This window comes from Pleurodeles waltl, chromosome 5 (assembly GCF_031143425.1).
Source record: "Pleurodeles waltl isolate 20211129_DDA chromosome 5, aPleWal1.hap1.20221129, whole genome shotgun sequence".
NCBI classification, from domain to species: domain Eukaryota; kingdom Metazoa; phylum Chordata; class Amphibia; order Caudata; family Salamandridae; genus Pleurodeles; species Pleurodeles waltl.
This window is the reverse complement of record NC_090444.1, coordinates 1,429,324,847-1,429,339,964: the sequence shown is the minus strand read 5'-3', so window position 1 is coordinate 1,429,339,964 and position 15,118 is coordinate 1,429,324,847. Positions and strand designations below refer to the sequence as shown.

Here is a 15,118-nt window from a genome sequence, read left to right as displayed (position 1 = left end):
TGAAGTACAAGGGTACTACCTAAAGAGACTTAGATTTACACATACTGTCTGACCCCTGTCTGGTCTGTGCATCCTTTGATGTAGTGCAAAATTAAATGAAATATAGGGCACAGAGGTTCATGCCTCATGATTGGAGTCCTTCCTCAGCAATTGCACCTGACAGGTCAAACCTGAACATTTTCTTTCTGACTTGATTGCCTTCTGTGGAGTCCCTCGGAGTCCCCTGTCTCACCAAACCTAAAACACATAACCATAAGTTTCCTTTCATTCGAAGCTTCTAGCAGCAATTAATAAACTCCCACTCGTGCTAACGTTTTCAAATATACCATTGATGAATAGACGACAAAACAATTTGTACAGTAGGACTAAAGTAATAAAAATATAGATACAATATTACATGGTAAGGGAATATATGTGTAAGAAATATACTATATAGAGATTTAAAGTTGTATTGTTTAAACACAGACTTTTAAGAGTTGCAGTATTTGAAGTTAATTTATTTGTGTACTTTTATAACATTATTTTACCTTTCCTCAGTATTTCAGTGGTGAAATGCTTGTAGATAAATAGTCAAGATAATATTTACATATTGTGATAGATAAAATAAATCTGCATCTAATCAAACAACTTATATAGAAACTATGCAATGACTTATGAACATGTTAAGCATAGAATAATATACACACAATTCTATAGTTTGGCTTCTTGAACAGAGAAAGCTGTACCACCTCCATGTACATCTTCCTCATCAAATCCTTACTGCATGAGTAGTCCTCTGCTCCCACAGATATTGATAACCCTAACCAGCCAGAAAATACGCCCAATATGGCTACCCCTATCACAGCATGCCATATAACCAGAAGCCCCACCTAACCACATCCTGTTTTGTTTTTCTGTGAACCCATATTGACTCCTGACCCCAGCCAGAGGTAAGTGTTCTTGTGAAGTTTTTCTTGGAATGATTGGGATGTTTTGCAACTCACATTCACCTCGTGTTCTTTTGTTTTTTGTTATGAACCTGCTATAGCATTTTTTTTAATTATACAGTCTTACCTAATCGCTGGGTGTTTGGGACTCGCACACAGGGATTTGAACACGCTGGGCAGTCCTTTTGATTTAGATGGCACAGAGTGACTGCACAATCGTTTATTCATGTTTCTGTGGTGTTTGGGTGCATTGGCTCCTTCTACAAGTTGGGGCAGTTTGCCCTTCATTCTAATGACCACCACACGTCTTCTCTTGAGTTTTTCAGCGTGCTTTGCCGGTGTGGCGTGGCAGAAAATCCATTTGCTGGAAGTTTGTACTGGTCTTGCTGCTGGCATTATGGAAGGCATATGGAAGGCGTTGTGCAGGACGCTGTGGATGTTGAGGAGCAGGCGGGCCCTTCTCGGCCCTTCCATCAATGGACATGCAGCAGAAAATTATTCCTGCAGCTGTGGAGGCTGCCATGAGAGCCAGAGAGCCTGATCCAGAGCCTTGTAAGGTGTCTTGTCTGGACCCTGATCCATTGCCAGATAATGAGGAGGAAGAAGTTGAGAGGAGATTTGTGCAGGGCAGACTTAATCGATGTACACATAAGGTGTAATTTGGGGTTTTCTGCTCTTGTGGTGGCTTCTACAGAAGAGGAGTTTCTGGCACAGTATCATTGCCCTGAACCTGAATCCCTTTCTTTGCACAGTTCTGTTAGATGAGTTTTGACCAATAAATGGAAGGATTTGGAGTGCCAATCCTTCCCTCGTTTCTTGCTGAAGAGGTATCCTTGGGAAGAGTTTTCAGGAGAACTTCCTTCCTATGTTATGGTTGACAACCTTGTGGCAGGTCTTTCTACTCAAGGGTCGGTTGTCTCATGACCTGTGGTCAGAAAAATCAAGACTGCTGTATAAAAGTCTTAGACTGCTTCTAACTTTTCAGTCCGGGCTAATGCCTGTTCTATGTACACTGTGCAGTCTCTTTTATGGGATTTTCAGGTGTTGGCTAAGAAGATGTCAGAAGGGGCTGATTGTTTCTCTCTTCTGGGGGCCATGGAGCAACAGGTCCGTTATCTCTCAGACATTTCTTTTAACAGTTTATGTTCATCAGCAGCTGCATCTGGGGTGGATGTTTCAACACAGTGGCATGTCTGGATGCGCTCATGGAAGACAGATGCCTCACAGAAGGTAGTCATTTTAAAATTGCTGTTCTCTGGGTCGAAGGTGTTGAGTCATGAACTGCAGGATCTAGTGAAAAAGACAGTTGAGAAAAAGAAATTGATCACCCCACCTAAACCTTTTGGTAGGGGCAGGGTATTTGGTTTTCATAGAGCTTTTGGTCAGAGCTCTGCCAAGGGTTTCTCTCAGCCCTTTCGAGGCAGGGGTCGCAGCCAGGGCACCCTGGGTTACAATAAATCCTGCTTCCAACCAGCCGTGGCTCACAGAGCTATAAGGGGAGTGTGGCACCCGGGGGGGATAAAAATTACATTTAAAAAACACTTACCTTGCTCACTGCTGCACTGCTCCATATGCTTCTTGTCAGCAGGCACAGGCTCCCAGCCTGTCCTGTGGCCAATCCTGATGCTGCTCTGAGCAGCGTCAGGATTGGCTGGGAGCACCCAGCCAGGGCACGCCCAGGCAGACTGGGAGCCTGTGCATGCTCTCTGGCCAGGCTGGAGAGAGCACGCTGCGCATGTGTTTGGCCGGCCCAAGACGGCCGGCCAAATATGCATGCATATTAGGGGGGAAAGAGGGTTGTGCACTCCCCCTCAGTGCACGTCACAGCCTGTGGCCCCCTCTTTTACCAAAGTACAATGTTAATCAACATTGTTAATTATCGTTTTTTGGTAAAAGGTTTGCAACAGCTGCTGTTGGTGGGTGGACAATGCTACTCTGCCCGAATAGAGGGGCTGTCCCTGGTTCCAACATCAATCCAGTTTCACCACCCAGAGCACCCCGCAAGCCTCCAAAGGCATTACTATGCCTCGCCCTTGCCAGTGGGAGACTGGCTCTTGCCTTTCAACCACATTTGCCGAATGACTATTTCAAATGCTTGAGCTCTGGAGCTCCTGTCCTGTGGCTACAGGATTCCCTTTCTCTCTCCTCCTTTTTTCAGAATCACTCCAGTTCCGTTCAACTCTCTGAGGAGAAAATGTTTGTTGGAAGGTTTTCAGTTGCTTTTGATCAAGGACACAATTTTAGTGGCTCCCCCAGGGGAGGTAGGTCAGGGGTTCCACTCAATTCTATTTTGGGTGAAAAAACCTCGAGGGGCTTTCTGTCCTGTGCTGGACTTCAAAAGGTTAAACAGATTCATTCCTCACCAGTTGTTCAAAATGGTTACTCTCCAGTTTGTAATGCCGTTAATAAATCCAGGGGATTTTTTGTGTTCCATAGACCTATAGAATGCATACCTGCTCATTCCCATCCATCCAATTTCCTGTCAATTCCTCCAGTTTGCAGCAAATGGCAACTGCTACCAATTCAACGTTCTGTCCTGCGGGCTGTCCTCCACTCCTAGGGTCTTCTCATGGTGGTGGCTCCTCTGGTGGGTATAATTCAATCTACAGGTATTCGGGCTTCCCTGTATTTGGAGGATTGGCTCATTGCTTCTTGTTCTTCCTTTAAGGCACAAGAAGTATCCAGCCTGTCTGTGCAGTCCCGGAAAAGCACAAGTTTCTTTTCAACCTGGAGAAGTCCCATTTGTCCCCTTTGCAGTGGCTCCAGTTCATTGGGGCAGTGTTTTAGATGGATTTCGGACAGGTACTTTTGTCAAACGAGTGGAGGATGAGATTGATGTCTCCTTTAGAATCTTTGCTGGCTAAGGCAACTGTTGCTCTGAGGATTTGATTGTGGACTCAGGCAGAGATGGTGTTGACACTGGTCATCATTACTTGTAGCCGTTTACATTTGTTTTCCCTGGGTTCAGCACCAGTGCATTATACAGTAAACATAGTTCTGCCTGTGTCGGTTACATGCCCTGGATGTTCCTCGGACTTTGTCCATTTATTTGTCACACAGAGTGATTCCGAAAAGTGGATTCTTAGTTTATTACCTTTTGCCTCTCTATGAAAGGTCTTCATCCCTCTTCTGCCACCTTGTCCAGGTGGGTTAAGCTGGTAACCACAGGAGCTTATGATTCGGTGAGTCAGCAGCTGCCTTCTTCTATTCAGGGCAGGTCAAGCAGGAGAATGTTAGCTTGCCAGGCAGCAGTTGAGTGGGCGCCACTCTTTGATATTTGCTGCGCTACCACTTGGGCTTCCCCTCATACCTTTATGTCCCGCTATAGGTTGCAGGTGGGTGGTTCTTCTTCTACCACTTTTGCAGACCGTGTGTTGTCTGTTGTGCACGATGTCTGATTTTCATGTTCTGTCATGATTAAACACCTGGTGCTGCAATTATGGCTCAGTTTGTGTTCTTTTTGGTGTGTAGCATCTTGAACCAAATGTGTCTGCTTGGGTATTTGCTCATGCAGTAAGGAGTGGGTGAGGAAGATGTACAAGGAGGTAATGCCTGGTTACTTACCTGTAAACTTCACTACTTTGAGTACAGTTCTTCCTCGGCTCAGTCCTGAATTCCCAGCCTCCTCCAGTTCCATCCTGTATTTTGGTTCTTTTGAGCTTGGATATGTTAAGGTGTGGTTAGGTGGGGCTTCCGCTTATATGGCATTCTGGGATAGGGTGGCCATTTTGGGTGTATTTTCTGGCTGGTTAGGGTTATCAGTATCTGGGATCAGAGGAGTACTCGTGCAGTAAGGTCTGAGATGAGGAAGGCCTGTACTCGGAGTAATGAAGTTTACAAGTAACTTGCCATTTTCCATCATGAATAGTGGGGGATGATCCCTCCTCCATTGCAATTAAGAAGCATGTCTTAAAATTAGATGAAAGCAATGTCACATTTGAAACGCACACATGAATTAGATTATCTGCAGTACAGGGGAGCCTGCCTTTTGTGGTATCGCAGATGTCCTCACAGTGCCAGGGACACTGAACGGTCCCCTCACAGTGTGTAATGGCGCATCGCCTTCCCTCCGAAACATTTCCTTCTGCAGCAAACAATGCAAAGATCAGAGCGCCGCAAGCAGCAGAGCCTGGAGCACTCTGGCTGATTGATGGCCCCGTGCTGATTGGCTGCTCCAGTATATTGTGCCTGACTTGTGTTCTTCCAACAGACTTTCTCGTCTGTTTATTGTTGTCATACACTAATGCATGCATCCACTCGCCCATTTGTGAGTCATTGTTGTTATGTGTAACAAACCCTTCATTTCTTTTCTTTATAGGGTGATCGAGGGCAAATAGGTCCACCTGGCATACCCGGCATACCAGTAAGATTTTTTTAATGTTTTTTCTCTGTTATGCACAACCTTCTCCATTCAGGTATACCATGTTATTTAACCAACAATGCCTTTAAAGATATTCCATGTGGTCTAATTCCTCCAGGCTTGTGCAGCATGGCGGAACTGCTGGAAACAAATGTAGTTGTAAGAAATGCACCCAGTGCTGAAGGGCCATCTCCATTACCCTCATTACAGGTGTCCCTGACAAGAAAGAAGTGTGCTCACAAACAAATCAGAAAAATATTGGCAGACAGGTCCAAGAAGGGTCACCATGCATTGCATGGCAATCTAGTTGCGATTTGATACCATTTGAAAACAGAGGTAAACTGCTAACTATAAACTCTGTGGCATTTGTGTGGCACCAAAACCAATGCATAACACATTCGAAGATGCAGCCAATTGAAGTAACGATATTCAGTTTACCTACTTTCAACTTCCCTCTAAATGGGGCAGACGAATGCATGAGAGGGTGCACATGACTTCTGGGACCTTATTATAAAAAATGCCCTAGGGCGCAATGAGCATGTACCTCCGTTGTTTGTGCTTCTGGGTCACTTTCATATTTCAGAGGGGGGACACAGGGAATTGTACAGCCATTTGATTGGTATGGAAAAGATGTACACCAGCACATCCACAAGGGGACTGTCTCCCATTTTCAAGGGGCTCTTGCGCCTTGCAAATGAGGGGATCCTTTGCCATTGTGCCCTTGCTGCATTGCATGTGCCGGTGCAGTAGAAAGAAGTTGCCTGGAGGTGCGCCGATTGCGTGGAAGATAAAGGTGATACAAAGTCAGGGTGGCCCAGATCAAACTTCTTGGGATGTTGCTCTGGGGCACAGTGCATTTCCCTGCACATGGGTGCACCAACTCAATGCATCTTCCTGCATAATTCCCTACCCCTAATCAAACTGGTCTGCCCTGAGGGAAAGTTGGAATGGCATTTTCCCCCTGCAGCCCTGTCTTTTATTAATGTGCTGTAGTGTGCCTGGACTGTGGGCAGTGTTTTTTGTGTAATCATATGCAGTGTCAGTCTGCACTGAATGCACCAAGTTCAGGGTGCACTGAGGCTCAACACAAAGCAGTGTATCTGACGTATCGTTCGGCTCTGTTGTTTTTTTGGGTGCAGCCCTGCTACTGTCCTCTCTAAAGGAGGCACTAGGTCTTCAGTCCCACTGCCCACTCCAATCTTTCCATGGTTGTCTCGGAAATATCAGTGTATCATTACATCATATCAGTGAAATTGCACAGGCAGCAACCAATCAAATGTATTTTTTGCAATGACATATGTGCAAGTGGTGTGCTCATGTTCTACTTGATTGTTAGGGGGAAGCTAAGCACTTGAACTGATATTCATTGAATTGAGATGCTTGAAGTGTTGTACACTTAGGCTTCAGAGAGATTGTTTCAACATGTTGCATTCTTTACTTTGTCTATCACGTAGACTCAAAAGCTTTTTCACATGGCCAGATGAAAATAGACAATCTAAGAAAGTTATTTAAATGCAATGACATGAATAACAGGAAAACATAATGTATTTAACAACTGGAATTAACAATAGAAATACAGGAAGACAGCGGCCCACCAACCACAAGCTCTCATTTTGGAGCTTGCCTATTTCTTAATAGATATTGGGCTGATAAATAGCTTTGATCTGTAAAGCCTTACAAAAGGCTACATATCCACTCAAAGCATATAAGGTTATTGTGCCTTTGTATTCACAATTTTGACGTATGATTAGTGTGACATCAGTCTCAGAAACATATTCTCAGGTGTTCATGTTAACATAGGTTGTTGTGTATTGTTCATTACGTTGCTGCTCCAACAGCAAGATCTTTTCCTATAGAAAATCCCATACATTTTTTAGACAGGCTTTAATATTCATCTCCAAGGGTATGATGTATAGTGGGATGATACCATGGGGGGATACTGTTGGTGGATGGTGATCACTCGGATTGAAGGTGATACTGGTGATAAACACAGATTGAAGGTGATGCTGGGGATGAAAGAATGTTTCTGTTGAATTTTATGTGTGTAATCTAATTATTGTTAATAATACTCCAGTGATAGAAACCCTCTAGTAACTGAAAGTGAGCCACTAGATCCCAACCCATCCATTTTTCTTCTACCTTATAGGTGACCCAGTGAGTCCTCATAAAAAAAAGATGCAATAACATCTTCTCTGAATAATTAGCATAAGTGACAAGAGAAGACTTAACAGGGGATGATTTCCAATCGAAAAGTAAAATGATATTGAAGTAAAGGTCAACGGTTTTCTGTTTATTAGTATTTTTGACCGGAAGCAAGATTTTCTCCATCGAGAAAAGAATGGTTCTCTCTGTAAGTAAGCAAAATGGAAAGTGCGTACAGTGCTGTAGTTTAAAACAAGTCTTTATCACTTAGCGCTAAATGTATCATTCTTCACAATAGCGATTCCATAATTGCGATTCTTAAAGAATCGCAATTAAGTAATCACTATTGGAATGTATGAAACTCCAGGAGTTTCATACTGTGATTCTCAAGGGCTTGCAAATGGACCTACCTCATTAATATTCATGAGGTAGGTTGCAATTTGCGAGCCATTGTGAATAGCTCGCAATCAAAGGGATGGTGCCAGCAGACCACCATGCCTGTGATTTCTTTTCAATAAAGCAATCTTTTTTTTTTTTTTAAATGTAGCCCGTTTTCCTTAAAGGATCAAGGCGGGTGTGGCGCGTGGGGGGTGGTAGAGGGATATACAATTTAATAAAATTAAATACAAAAATAAATAAACACTTACCTTTTCGACGCCGTCCTGCACCGCGCTCCTCTTCCCTACTGGCTGCACACAGGCACAGGCTCCCAGCCTGCCCTGCAGCCAATCCTGATGCTGCTTTGAGATCAAAGCAGCATCAGGATTGGCTGGGAGCACCCTGGCTGGGCACTCCCTGGCAGACTGGGAGCCTGTGCAGACTCTCTCCAGCCCGGCAACTGTGTTGCTGGGCTGGAGAGAGCCTACCGCACAAAACGGCCGGCCAAACACACATGCACAGTGAGGGGGAGTGCTGAGCAGTCCTGATTGCAATAAGATAATTACCACGTGAAGGCAGAAATAGACTCTTAATGAAGAACCCTAGTGCTCACATTGCAAATGAGATTGAGAACACATTCCATACGTTGTCAAAAACTGAGTTTCCAGCGTAAGAAAAATGCAGGTCAAAAGACTAAGGGCCTGATTACAACTTTGGCGGAGGGGGTTAATCCGTCCCAAATGTGTCGGATACCCCGCCCGCTGTATTACGAGTTCCATAGGATATAATGGACTTGTAAAACAGTGGGCGGGATATCCGTTGCATTTGGGACGGATTAACCCCCTCCGCCAAAGTTGCAATCAGGCCCTGTGTGCCTAATTTCTAGTTTAGCTGACAGGTTACTCCATCACAAATGTGATGACGCGATAGATACTCCATCTGGCATATTACAAGTACATTATATTCAGTGGGACTTGTCGTATGGCGGACCACTTTTATGATGGAGTAACACATCTGCCAAACTCTAAATCAAGCCCCAAGACTGTTTTTTGTTCCCAAAACAAATGTAGTCATAGTTTATTGTTGAATCATGTCACCAAGAAATATAATTGCTTCCTGAAGGGGCTTCACTCATAATCTATAGCTCTTGCCTCTTTTGTCACAGACAAAATCACAAGAAGTATATATTGAATGGGCTGATGGGACAGAACTGCACCAGGACTTGTTATTGCTTCTCTTGTGCTGTTTCCCACAAACTAAGCATCTTTAGACACAAAGTAAAGGCATCAACTTACAGCTAGTCAGGCCATAATGCAGGCGGGCATCCATTAGGAACATGCCTCGCGTGGTCCACAGGAACCAAAATAGCGACCTAGAAACTAATTTTGAGTGTGGAGAAATTATTAACCCATATTTGTGCCAGTTGAGGTATTCCCATTACCTGTTTTATTTTTGTGGTAAAATAGGACCATTTGGTTTCCACATGGAATGCTAAATAGTTTAGACCATTTATTATAATCATTAAAAAATATGAGACAATGTGGAATCCAAGTTTTACAAAATAATACTGTGGTCTGGGTCACAGAGCCCACTGTAATTGCAGATTACATGTACAGATAAGACAGTTTGTTGGGACAGAAAAGTCCTCTGCATGCTTAAAGACATGTACTTCTGCACTGAGTGCCGAACTGTACTGCAGGCTGGGTCCCTAATGCCGTGTCATAGGTGAACATGGCTCATGTGTGTGCACCATGAGATAGGCCTGTCTCATGACTTGGAGGGTGCCCGAAGTTCTACCCTTGTAGTGGTGCAAGGCTACCGACTTCACCAGGAGTTAAGCAGCACAAAATCAGTGGTGGCAGCGTACAGTGTAGTGATCAGTAATAGTGAAAAGGTCCTTTTTACCCTGTGTCACTGGACTGAGGCCTACATGCTCACTCACCTTTTTAAAAGTTCTGTTGCTGTGTGCTTAGCTCACTTTTGGCCGACATCAGGTTGATGTGAAGTGCTGTGCATCGCAGGAGTAGTGACTCTGCTCTGGATGTATGTGTGTCTGGGCTGGGAAGAGTACTGTAAGGGATAGAGCAGTACTATGTAGTACATGTGGAATTAGTGCATTCATGTGCTGAGTGTAGTGTGCCTGTGAGGAGTACACAACATGAAAGATGTTGTGCCATGCTGTGTGTGTGCAATAAAGGCATGTGCTGGGTGTATATGTGTTTGCATGAAGTACAATACATAAAGGTTGAAGCATTGTGCAGTGCACATATGGTGACTGTGTGTGCTGGAAGAGTGTGTTTGTTAATAGCACACCCTGGTATAATACAGAGAAGCTACAGTTCGCACAGACTTGATATGCATGTGCGTGCTGAATATGCATGTGTCTATAGTGGACCAATCTATGGAGCTAACAGTACTGAAGAACAAATGTGCTTTGAATGTACACTGAGTGCAAGTGTGCCTGAAATGGTACAATCCCATATGCCAAGGACGGCCGCCAGTACCAATGTTGCAAGTTGTGCTGGGCCGTCAACCTATGAAAAGACTGAGACTGTGTTCAGTGGGTCGAGTCCGCACAGCAACATAACTGCCCCTGACGGACCCCGAGGTCTGACGAGGACAACACAGATGACACTGAACCTTCACTGGGCTGTAGTCAGGAGCTAAAGAAAGGATTCCCTTCCGCCCCCTGCTGGGGAAGGTCGAATTACCACATCTTTGTGAGCTGTGAGTGGCTTCCAACACTGGAGAACTCCTTCAGCACTTCTCATAAGAGAAAGCCTGTACTGCCGTCTGCTACCACAAGGGCGGCAAGCAGCACAACTTCGAGCAGGATCAGAATTCACTGGTGCTCGCACTGAGGGCACTTGCTGTCAAACTGAATGCTTCCAAGCTGTATGAGCAGATAAGACCAGGGGACTCATTGTGAATGGTGCTGAAGCACAATAGACACTTTTGACTAACTCCGAAGAATCAAAGGCGAACTCTTGAGTACCGCCTATTAGTGAGCATTCCCTGGATGTGGCGACCAGTGAAAGGGGAATAATCCTGAACACCTTACAAGGAACAGTGTGGGGCATTGATTTGCCTGACAACTACTAGAGCTCTGACAACAAAGGCATTGAGTTGCTGCTTCTGAATGTAGCTATCCCTTTGCAAATGTAGAGTTAGAAATAATATTGTTCTTTATCTTCGTACATGCCTGGACATTGATTTAGTTTTCGTACTGTTTGCACTTTGAGGTATGAGTCGTGTTGATGTACCTGCATCTACACTCCCCCCCCCCAAGGGAGCCTTTGACTGCTCACCCACTGCTAACACTGAAAGTCAAGTGCAGAAAGGGTACTTGACCCAGTTGCTCAGGATCCATTGTAAGTGGGGCCTTGGGACATCAGAATTAAAAGGCCTCAACCACCACGGTTGGACCCAGTAGCCCCTCCATGTCTTGTGGTCCCCTGAAAGGGTTATGATACAGTTAAGCACTCAAAAACTGATGGGGGGGATGTTTGCAACAAATCAAACAACTGGCAATAGCTTGAGGTAGCATTCCGACCCATCGGCTTTTGCCCACCATGACACCTCAAATTAGGGACACTGATGAAGGAATTCAGTTTTTACTGGATTATCACCACCATTTGTACCACCATCCAGACTTAACATGTCCTGCCAATCTCTCTTCCCTATCAGAATTGAGTGCCCTTTTCAATGATGCATCTGCGCAAGTCCAATGCCACATCTAACAAGGAGATATCCTGCATGTGGTGACAGAGGAGGAAACTGTGGATGTTGAAGTGAATTTTGGCAAGCCACATCAGAGGGATGCACACATTCACTGACAATGATAACAACAACCAAACTCAACCAGTACTTCCTACACACTCAACGGCATTGTCATCCACCAGCCCAATAACTTTATCAATCACTAGTGTATTGACAATATTTTAAACATCCATTAATATCTTGTAAGAATTTGGGTTATTTGTTGTGCAGAATGTGAGTCCTGTACAAGTAATAGGTCCATAATTTTCTCCTTACTGGGAACTCCTTTGTAGAATTTGACTCTCTCAGAGTAGCAAAGTAGAGCAGTTCAAGGACTACTCAGAGGAGGTATTGTGGGCTAGTAATCTTCATCTGCTAGCACTCAACAACAGCACACAACAAATGACTGTCCAGTGCATTTATTGACTAAATACTATGCATTAAATACAACTATGTACATAGGGTGCATGAAAATACTGTTTGATGCATTCTGAAATCACATTTGACCCCCTAGTGGGTCATGACCCCCACAATCACAATCTCCCCACCTGTACCAAATACAACATCACAATATAGGGGGTGTCATTTCAAATAAAGCAAGAATATTGGCTTTGTCATTGTGTCATAACCTAACTATAAGCCATGCCTATTGGCTTTGTCAGGGTGTTCCCCACATTAAAATACATGGAATACTAGAATACTAGGATTCACCATTAAAATCAATGGGCTCAATAAAACTTCTCAAATGCATTCACTATCAATAAAATTACATTGCTCATCACCAAAGTTTGTCAATAAAGCCTTTGCTTTCAATACAACATTAAATGTGTCAGAGTCATCCTTTTACCATTTTAGACCACATATGGCAGCCGTAGGACCACCTTCTAGAATGGCCTGCACCAGGAAGCTAAAGAGCATTAAGCATTGGCTCAGGGCAAGCTTAAACATGTGGTGATTGTGTTTGAGATGTCACTAACTAGTGCACACGGTTCCACCAGACCCAAGATGCACAACCATCTGGCATCAGCCGATGAAGTCAATGATGCATAGTCGTTTATAGCCAGTTTTTTTCAATTCAATCCACATTTTCCTTAGTTTATCATACATCAGTGTTTTTCTTCAACACAGTCAAAGACAGCGCAATTTTCAATATGCATGTTCATTTGCAATATGTAAGAAATGCCAGTCGAGGCTTTTTTGCTTTTTTCAGATGAGATGCCAATCCAGGCTTTTTCTTGCAGCACGTGGTGATTCTTCATTCGTTATACACAACCACAGTATTGTAAACCCAATGCTTTTCGGACACAAGCCCTTCATCAGGGGTAGTTATGGTGTCCTTTGAGTGAAAGATTTGAATCCAGGATGTATCTGATGATTTTCGCCTAGTCTGGCAGGTTGGGTGTAAAGCCTGTTGGTTTAAGTTGTCATCCGATTACTGAATTAGAGAGTGTTTGGTCTTGTTGGCTTTGAGACTCTGTATGTCATAGGTTGAAAATATTTTGAGGTAGAGTTTAGTGTAATCCATATATTGGTATCTGTTGATTTTGGTGTCTGCAAATGTGGCTCCCTATGGTTTCATATAGAAGTTGAAAATGATGGGTGACAGGTTGGGGGGCATTGCACTTGAGAGAATGAGTTGCTGTTGATTAAAATGTAAGACATAACCCATTGTAGAATTGTGCCAATGAGGCGACATGTAAGTTTTCAGCATGTGGAACTGTGCAGGAAGGCTGACTGTGTTGAAAACTGCAGAGAGGTTGGATATTATTACAAACATAAGGATTTTAATTTTGGACTATTTTATGCGGTGCAAGTATAGGAGGATTGTGATCCTACGGATTGCTTTTGAAGTGCTTTGAAGTTACAGGAAGAATAGGAACGTCATTGCCAAATAAACAAGCAAATAGGGAAACACCTCATATTTAATTGATAAACACTAATGCGCTATGGCTTTCAGAAAGGATCCATCATGTAAAGAATTACACAATGGATTATTTACTGGAGGCAGTTCCTTATACGTCTGTCAGTAGATTGTGTCTCATTTGTTCAACATCCTCACTGCTACTTGGTTAATGCCCATTCATCTAGCCTGAATACTTACCACTTCACTGCTGTGTCATGTAGCTTGTAATGCAAGACAATGATGTCACAATCATATTGGATTTCTCTGTGAGTACACCAAGTTCAGGTAGAAGATGCTAAATAGACTGTTTAGTTGAGCAAAGCAATGTTCATCTTTATCACGGGCTCAGAGGTATGCTATTTTACGTTTCCATCACTGAGCATTGGCGTGCACTTTAATGGTGGATTTTGCGGCCTTGACAGTAGAGAATCACCTGTATCGGATAGAAAAGTTGTACTGTTTAAATATGTTATTCCTCGAACGAGAAACAGAGTGAAGGTGACATGGGCGTTCGTGTACTGCGCCCTTGCATGCTTTCAGTACCATACAATGTTGACTTTACTCTGATGGGTCTTGTTAGAGGTTTGTGGAAATGGCACTTACCGTTGCATGGCAAAACCATAGGAACCTGTCTAGACACTGCTGTTGTGCCACTGGCTGCACATAACTCACAAGTTTTGTGGATACGTGCAAGATAATATTATGTTGTTGACTCTGAGACACTCTCCGATAGAGTGTTTAGTTTTGCCATATTTAATTCAACCGGTTACACTTCAATTTGCTTGCCTGGCACATTTACCCGAGCAAACTTAAAAGCCGCCTATGGGTCACCGCAATGCAGCCAGGTCACTGGTTAGGCTCCCAGTTTTCAAGTGAATCTAGAAAAGTAGGTGAGAACAACCTATTCATTGCGCTGTATTTATCCATGAACGAAAGAGGAGAGGATGCCTTTTTATTCTCTTCCCTTCCTGACAATAGCCTGGAAGCTAAGTGGTCGTGCAGACTAACTGCATGGAGAGTTTAGTACTATCGGAAATGTCCTTTCATGCCGGCTGGCTCCTAAGTCGTTTTGATTTTCATTTACTCTGTGATACTGCTTAGCAACCTTGTTAACTCTTAAATGTTTGAAAGTGATATCCAAGACAAAACTTTTCGTTTAACAAACGTAAGGCAATCATGTGATTTCTATCGCTTCGATCCTTGGGAGGGCCTGGCGTGTTTAACAGTTTTTTCGCAGATGTTTCTTAACCGCCTTAGCAGTCCTAGAATCAGGTTCTCTGCATATTGGTGTGCAGTGTGTGCTAGGTGACCCTTCTCCGGAGGACTTCAGGCGCCAGTGTTAGGAATCCAGCCATTTTTGACTTGAGCACCAATAATAACTATGTTTGGACACCTTCATTTTTAAGCACTATTGACTTTCAAAAATATTGAAACCTGGTTCTGCTACAACATTTCCTCTATCTTTGATAAGCTTATCCACGATAGCTTAGATAGCATAGAAAATGGCTGGTCACACGTCATACACAAAACTACTGTCATGGTTACCACACCATCTTAATCTCCCAACAGTATTGCTTGAATGTTGCACAGTATTCTTCTGCATCTTACCTACCTCGTCCATCATATTCACTTCATTTACCTCCAGTACCC

At 43.6% G+C, this 15,118-nt stretch overlaps 1 protein-coding gene across 1 annotated transcript in view; it reads left to right on the top strand.

Annotated features, from left to right (window-relative positions):
• COL19A1 (collagen type XIX alpha 1 chain) overlaps window positions 1-15,118 on the top strand; it is a 2,318,824-nt gene that overhangs the window by 1,998,352 nt on the left and 305,354 nt on the right. The window contains exon 44 of the mRNA XM_069235722.1: window positions 5,245-5,289. Within this exon, the coding sequence (XP_069091823.1) occupies window positions 5,245-5,289 (45 nt within the window). The remainder of the gene's footprint in view (window positions 1-5,244; window positions 5,290-15,118) is intronic.